Below are 8,432 nucleotides of genomic sequence, written 5' to 3' on the forward strand. Positions count from 1 at the left end.
CTTTTTGCACAGAAGAAGAGAACTTGGACTTGCATTTCCAGTATTCCTTATCTTTATCCTGGCTGACAACCAATTGAGCCCGATGTCTTCAGAAGAATCAAAGACAACGTGTGTCAGGTTCTGCTATGTGCAGGTTTGCATGTACACCTTAAGTATTTCTGTGCAGAGCTTCCATTATGCCTGAGTCTCTCTAGAGTAGTGTGTTTTACAGCAACATCTCATCCCACATATAAACATATTACAGTAAACTTTTAAAGCAGAAGTATTTCATCCTCGCCAGCCAGTTATTATCAGTTGTAATTAAGCTTATACAAACAGATAATGCATTTAACTTTTTATTGTCAGAAATGGCTGCTGCTGTTATTGAGGTTTACATTATATATACGTATAGGCATTCTAGATAAAGTCTTCTATTACAGTACATATAACTGCACTGTGATCTAGAATAGATACTGTGATGTAGCAATGTGTTGGAAATTAAAATTAGAAGCTGTCCATAGATACGGATATACAGTAGATATGTGTTTTTTTGGCTAATTCAGTGGATTTATATGCAGTGATACAAATAATGTGTTATTTAATCCAATATGACTATGCTGTTTCTGGCTGTTCACCTGTCTCTGAATTTGCAGGAGCTCGTCAAATTAACCTGGAACACCTGAGTGTGCCCAGGCTATTGAAAAATGTACTGCATTAAATCAAACCCATTTAGGCCAAATTAACTACAGAGTGGGATGTAGAAATCAGTGGAGTCAGTGGAGTAGTGTGTGCATGAGTGAAGATGTGTGTGTGTGTGTGTGCATGAGGGAAAAGTTCAAGCACAACATAATTGTTCTAACCCACATACACAAACCAAAAGAGAACTAAACAAAGCCAGAGAGCACAGGAACAGCAGCAACCAGCCACAGGCAGAGAGACAAGACCAGGGAGCTGCATTGCAGCCAGGTTTAAATAACCTGGGCACACTCGGGTGTTCCAGGTTACTCTGACGAGCTCCTGCCGAGTCAGAGACAGATGAACAGCCACACACAGCTTGTCATATCACTAAATTGTCATATCGCCTAACTGTATTTCAGTGAATGTGTCAGGGTTGTGCAGCTACTAACTGTCTTATCTTGTTAACAGATGCATTCAAAATTCTCTGCACCACACTGTCCAATTGAAGCATGTCTGACACAAGCAGGTATATTAAAAAACAAACAAACATAGATGTCCTTCATTGCAAGAAAGTCCTTTCAAAAGTGCATTAATCCAACACTTTTATTTCCACAGATGGCATCAAATTTACTGTTCATACAGGCAAGGTAGAGTGTGTGCGGCTTTCAGACAAAAGATGGGTTGCACGATCTTTTCTGGCACCCTTGGTACTGCTTGGGATCTACATGATAAGAATAAAAACATCACCATACAGAACCTGTCTTGCTCATGGCAGTGACTCCACAATGGGGATGCTTTTTACCATGACCTGGCACTGTTTTTCTCCATCCGTTACTGTCCATCAGCCCTGTGAGTGGTCCCGGGTAGCTGTCAGGATCTCTTTCATCGTCTGCCAATCAAGAGCTCTGGGGAGAACTGTACACATGTTTATCGCATGCAGGGTTGCTCATACTTTCATGAACTTGTTTTTTCCCACACAGCAGCAATTTAGGGCTCTGCCTGTTACTGTGTTGTTTATCTGGTTGACCCATAGCCCTCCTTTTTCAAATAAGAACATAAAACACCGGTTGGAAGACATACTTATTGAGGGTAGGCTAGGATCAACGCTGTTGTTGATGGCTGTTTTAGGACAGATAGGGCTACTGGCTACTTTGTACCGTTTGTTTGTCTCACTTTCCAGTTTGCTACAATCGATCCTCACTAGATTAAAAATGTTGCGGGTCCTCTCACGTGTGCAACTAGCGACTGGTCTCCAGAATCCAGCAGTACCAACAAAATATGTTATTGTTATTAAGATCAACAGGTTCATTTAAAAATATATGTAATTGGACCTGCCATACTGTATCTAAATTGGAATACGATGTGGAAACTCTGAATCTAAAATTGAACTTATAATGTACAACAAAGGAATAATGAAAATATAATGGACAGATTAAGTGTACCACTCTCATTATTATCCTCAGCAGTTCAATGTAATAAGCCTCTGTTAAATGTCTCTATTTAAAAGTAATAATATTATCATATAATATAGTGATAACAAATTAGACACTAAAAATGTGCATGTTCATGTAACCATTCGTAAAATGTTTTTAATTAAATTATTTAAGCGCACCTAGCAAGTGAGAAAAATTATCTCCTGAATTCATGACTTACAGGTTAAAAAATAGAGTTGGTCATGACAACCTTTCTTATTTCTTCTTATCTATGAAACAGGTGGGGAAAAAAAGGTTTGGCCTGTTGAAAAAAAGGTTAATTTTTTTTTTTATTTGTGAAAGGGAACACTTTGTTTCAGCCACAAGAGGCTAAAGTGCACCTCTACCCCATGTTCTAGCGCCAACTAAAATACATTTCTGACTACCGGAAAGAAATTACTTTGTTTCTTGTGAGTACATGGATAAATGAAAACTCACTTGGAAGAAATCATGAATACAAATACTGATCCTGTCAAAAAAATGATCCTGTCAAAAAATACCTTTGTTCACCTGTTTTCACAGATGGAAATAAGTTAACTTAAGTACATTAATACAAAACTTCAGAAAAAACATCCAGGTAAAACATGCTTTTTTCAACCTGTTTCACCAATTAATTTTGTTGTTGTTGACAATTCTTAGAAATAACCTTAGAAAGATTATCCTTGATAAAAGCTATTTTTACCTAATGTTACATCATAAACTCAGAAGAGAGAACAATAGAAAATTCTTACTTGCCTCTAAGGGTTTGTGTATGTTTCATACATGGTTGATGAGAGTTTGGTTTGATAAAAAATGTTTGAAGCTGTAATTTGTGTAGATAAATTATTATAATGTAATGCTGGACTGAAATCAGCAAACTATATATCTCTTTAATAATAGAATAATTTGAAAAGACAATGTACAAGTTGTTTGATGAAGTTTTGCACTTCATATTGTTTGTGATTGTTTGTTCCCTAAATATATAAAAATAAATAAAAATTTGATCACAAAAAAATCTACTGCACTTCAATGACTTTAAGATTTTTCATTATGTGTGTCACATGTCAAACAATGAGTTTTACTGTGGTGTCTTTCAATAGTGTTACCTCACAATGCATTGTGTCTTTCTTGCTTTTAGGTTTAAGGTTGTAGTGCTTCGTGCAATTAATACATGCCACAGGGGGATATCTCCGTATCCGCTCATCATAGCAATGAAAGTGTGACACTTTGTAATGATAAGTCTTAGTCCATATGTTTTTGTAAAAAACAAGGTTTTAATCAGATTTCAAGAGCTTCTTGTGACTACAAAGATGATTTATTACAATTATGGCAAGAGATGTAGGAAAACCGCTACCAGTTTGGAAGATTCAAATGTACATATCTGAAATGTAGGGATGGCTGTGTGTCAACAAGAGTGTATATTTGCAAAAACAAATATCTTTGTCTTCATTTAGTTTCTTAAATTATGTTTTTGTTTTGTGCAATCGAGGGAATGTCAATCAAATGTGGGTTGATTTACTCATTATAGGAATAGCTTTTACCTTTTCTGTGCAAATTAACTCATTGATTTGTGGCCTTACATAAGATCCAAATTGCACCTGATGTTTTGTTGGGTTGTTTGTTTTGAATGTGTAAGCACATTGTGAGCAACTATGCTCCAAAGGAAAATTCCTTGTATGTGTCTTCATACCTGGTCAATAAGCTGATTCTGATTCTGATTCTGATGGCAAGGCCGGATGCTTAAATGGTCTTGTGCTGCCATTGTCATCAGGAGAGACATGTTTGCAGAAATGCAAATAAGATTTATTGTACAGCTCAATAAAATGTACAAAGTCTTTGTTGATTAGACTCCATCGTTATACAAATATTTTGTATATAGGGGTAGAGATCCTTAAAACCACCAGATAGATTTTAGACACCAGTGGTGGCGACGAAGGAGCCCAAAGACCAAAGGAGGATCTGGACCAGTCAGCTGAAATAGAGGACTGGATGTGAAAGGTTGCAATGATAGCTGAATAGCACACGGAGAAACATACTTTTTAAAGTAGGGTTGTGACTCTGTGATTGGCCCTTGTAATTTGTGTACGATTCTGATGGTTTAGCAAGAAGGTGAACGCCTCCCACAGCTGATTAGATTTAGGAAGAGAGCACTGATTAAGAGTGAGGTCTTGCTAAATTATCTTACACTGAGCTACATTTGAATCAGGAGAGACTAGTTGTAGATATGTAACAGTTATACACAGCATGATAAAATGTACATTTATTTGGATAACAGCTGAATTGATTTTGGAGTGCATTGATTAAAAGTTAGGTCTTACTGAAAGAATTTTGCTGAGCTACATTTGTATGTGAGTCTGCGTGTGAATATGTAAATGAAAGGCAATTGTTATCTTATGCAGTGATGCATAAGTGAAATTGAATTTAAACTTAATGTTTTGTTTCAACTCAGTTCAACTTTGAACTACACCCTTTTTGATGAATACTTTCTACAAAAAAACTATTATCTGCATTCTAGGATATAACTATTACCAAAGTGTAGATTAAGGTGGCCAGATCTCAGAAACAGATATCTCAGAGGGAAAAATTGAACATGGATAGACTTCATGCAAATTGATTGACTTTTTTCACCTGCGTTACATTGAAAAATTAGAAACATCCTGTCGTAAAATGATGCTGAAAACTAGTCCATACATTTGTTACTTCAAGGCTGGTCTATTGTTGTTCCTTACCTTGAGGATGCTCAAATAAGTCCCTTAAGACTCTCCAGCTGATCTAGAATGTTGCAGCGCATGTGCTGACACAAACTAAGACAAGAGATAATTTTTCTCTGGTATTAGCATCTCTGCATTGGCGTCCTGTCCAGGATAGAATTTACAATACTTCTCCTGACCTACAGATCAGTTAATGGTCAAGCACCATAATATCTTAAAGAGCTCATAGTACCTCATTGTCCAAATAGAGCACTCCGCTCCCAGAATGCAGAGTTACTGTGGTTCCTAAAGTCTCTAAAAGTAGAATGGGAGCCAGAGTGTTAAACTATCAGGCTTCTCTCCTGTGGAACCAGCTCCCAGTCTGTGCTCGGGAGACAGACACCGTCCCCACATTTAAGAGTAAACTTATACTCTACTCTTTGATTAAGTTTATAGTTAGGGAGTGAGGAGTTGCAGCTGACGCCTAGAACGGCGGGGGAGGGTGTATTGCTACGGACACGTCACCCCTTCTCTTCTCTGCTTCTCTTCATAGTCGTCAGATTCATCTACCAACCCTTTGCCTCGGACCAGCTCATAGTTATGCTGTTATAGACTACCTGGGGACTTCCTTTAACACACTGAGCTCTTCTCTGCTCTCTCTTTCCATCTGCATGCATTCATGTCCCAGAAATGCTTATTACTAACTTAGCTCTGGAGCTTATTCCCCGGAGCCCTTGTTTTTATGCCCCGCAGTTTTCCTTGTATTAGGGTGGCACCTACATCATGCTGTAGCCGTGGTCCTGCTCGGCGCCCTGCTACGCTCAATGGTAAGGCGTAGTGGAAAGGGCGGCTGCCCACTTATTTTAGCAAGAACCCTTTAAAATGAATCATACTTATATGCATGAGGTCATATGTTGTCATGAATGCAGGGTCATGCATTGATTAATGCATTCAGGGTTATACTGGCATTAGCGTTCTATCGTGAACTAAACTTTCCTTTTGTGAACACTGAAGACCATGTGACCTTGTTTGCTACCACAAAAAACCTCTCACTTAGCAATCAGCAAACCTACAATTCACTACTAACAGAAGTCCCATTCTCACACCTCTTCCTTGTCGCCTATAAAACATATTTGAAATATTATTGTCACTTAAAAAAGTGTCACATGACACAAAAATTAGCTATAAAAACACACGTAAAATTAAAGAAAACTAATCAGCATCACCCATTCTCAAAAAACAGGATCACCATATTTTAAAAGTATCCCTAATGCGTTTGACATTTGGTTGGATTTACAAATGTTTTCTACTTTGGCAAGTCTGCAAATGAATACATAAGGTTTCTTATGACTTGTGGGTACATATAGTATATATACAAATAATGAGCAAGAATATTATGCTTTCTCATTGCACAACATTGGCCTATGTGAGGAGCTCAGAGACACACAGACAGGTGAGATTCAGGCTCTCATGTAAGCTCTGATGTTACAATAAAAATGCTGGCTAAAAGTTCATGAGTTTAATTTAATATGAACACAATTGAAAGGTTTGGGGATGGTTTGAATATTGGGTTCTGTCATGCAGCACATTTTTATTAATTGCAGAAAATTAACAAGTTTATTAAACTCCAAAATCTCAGGATTGAAAATGGTGTAAGGCGAGATAAGTTTATTTATAGAGCACTTACTCATACAAAGAGGCCATTTAAAGTGCTTTACAGGAAAACAACAAGAAACAATGATAAAATATAACAGCAAACATATTGTTGAAACAGGAGAGCACATTGATTTTCTAATTCATGCATTGTGAATTCTATTTTTATATTTTAGTCTCCATGTGTGTATTTTTGTACGCAAATGTATAGAGAAATTGCACTTTAACGTGTAATGAAATGTCTTGAAATTACTCTTATCCTTTAAGCACTTCCAATTTTAAACAGAAAAAATACTCTTTTCTTAATTAACTTAAAATATAAAATAAAATAAAAATAGTTATTAACCACACCTGTTTCATAAAAAACAATGTAAAATATTTATTAGGGAAAAGTAAATTTGCAATTAATTGTATCGTGCAAAATTTGCTTCTCAAATCAGAAATGCATTCAAATTCACATTTGAAAAACATAAAGGCCCAAGAAAATGAAATAGCCGGCATTAGCCTTGCCTAACTTGAAATACCCTTCAAATGTTCAAATGACGCAGGCCTGAATGTAGCTCGGGTACGTTGTAGCCTTTAGCAAAATGGCAACTTCACCACGCAGGCCAAAACAAAAGAGTACCTGTACACAACACGCTTCTCCCCTCTTAATATTTCGTCCTTCTTTTTTCTCTTTACATTTCCCTCACTCTAATCACATCCTTTGAACTCAAATGTGATTGCTCATTCACAAACCTTTCAGAAATAAAATAAACTCACAAAACCTAACTCTTTCTCCCTATTTTTACAGGCATTTTCACATATATTATTTATTACACAACACATTTTTTACATTTTAAATGCTGTATTCATATAACATGAACATTACCCAATATGCATTTCTCTCATTGAGCAAATCATCATTAATGCCATTGCTGGTCAATGAACCTTAACTTTCTAACCTTAAATTCTATTTATTAAACTATGAAATTATTTATTCCAACTTGTATATATTATATTTACGAATACATTTCAACCGGGTTCCATGTGCATTTGGGCGTCCACCATAATAAATCTCTAACAAAGTCACTTTTTACAACTTGTGCAGTGCTTGTACTGATGCACTTCACAAAGCTTTCTAGGCCCAACACGGATTTAAACTGAGAAGATTGCTGGCATTTGACTACTGTATAATGTGTCTGTGTGTTCACCTAAAAGTACATTTTGTGGGGCTCCAATATTGTGTGTACTTATATGCTGGATGGTGTGCATGGGTTTTTTGAATACCTGTTGTACAAATGTTAGCCATCTAAGATTGCTGTGCCCTGTGGGAAATCAATCAACCTTTTATGAAGTGAGCAGGTCTACCTGCATCCGGCACAGTTGTTATAAGAGCTGTGTCCACACCTATCAAATGATGCCAAGCAAACATGCATGAACTGCAGAGAGCTGTTATCCTAACACTGTCTGTCCTTTATCTGAATGGAGTTTCTGGCTGTCAATTGTTCAGTAGGTTTGACATGCCAAGTTTGTACAAGCGGGGAGACATCATGATCGGGGGGATTTTTCCCATTTTCAACAAAGAGATACTAAGTAGCACTTCTACATTCAAGAGCAAGCCACTTGGAGTAAAGTGTGAAGGGTAAGTTTCAATATATGTGTCTTACTTCGTACATGATCATCTACTTACATGCCAATGTACGTACATGTACAACTGCAGCACTGTAATTTACAACCTGATTCAATTACCAAAACCTTTTTAGATTTGACCTGAGAGCTTTTCGATGGACCCAAATGATGATATTTGCAATTGAAGAAATAAACAAAGATCCGGCTCTCCTCTCAAATATATCTCTTGGCTATAGGATCCTTAACTCTTGTGCATCTCCTACAAATACTATACGTGCTGCACTAACACTGGCTAGTGTACCAGAGAAAATTGAACTGAATTGTCCTCCAGCCATATCTGCCCTCATAGCAGAGTCAGGATCCTCTCAGT

General features: G+C 37.0%; 1 protein-coding gene across 1 annotated transcript in view; it reads left to right on the plus strand.

Annotated features, from left to right (window-relative positions):
* The first annotated feature begins 7,980 nt into the window (after positions 1-7,980).
* Positions 7,981-8,432, plus strand: part of olfcn1 (olfactory receptor C family, n1) — a 3,413-nt gene continuing 2,961 nt past the window's right edge. The window contains exons 1-2 of the mRNA XM_032509478.1: positions 7,981-8,075; positions 8,197-8,432. The exon at positions 8,197-8,432 is cut by the window's right edge and continues 44 nt beyond it. Coding sequence (XP_032365369.1) covers positions 7,984-8,075; positions 8,197-8,432 — 328 coding nt within the window. The 5' untranslated portion in view covers positions 7,981-7,983. The remainder of the gene's footprint in view (positions 8,076-8,196) is intronic.

The sequence above is a fragment of the Etheostoma spectabile genome, chromosome 3 (assembly GCF_008692095.1).
Source record: "Etheostoma spectabile isolate EspeVRDwgs_2016 chromosome 3, UIUC_Espe_1.0, whole genome shotgun sequence".
Classification (NCBI taxonomy): Eukaryota; Metazoa; Chordata; class Actinopteri; order Perciformes; family Percidae; genus Etheostoma; species Etheostoma spectabile.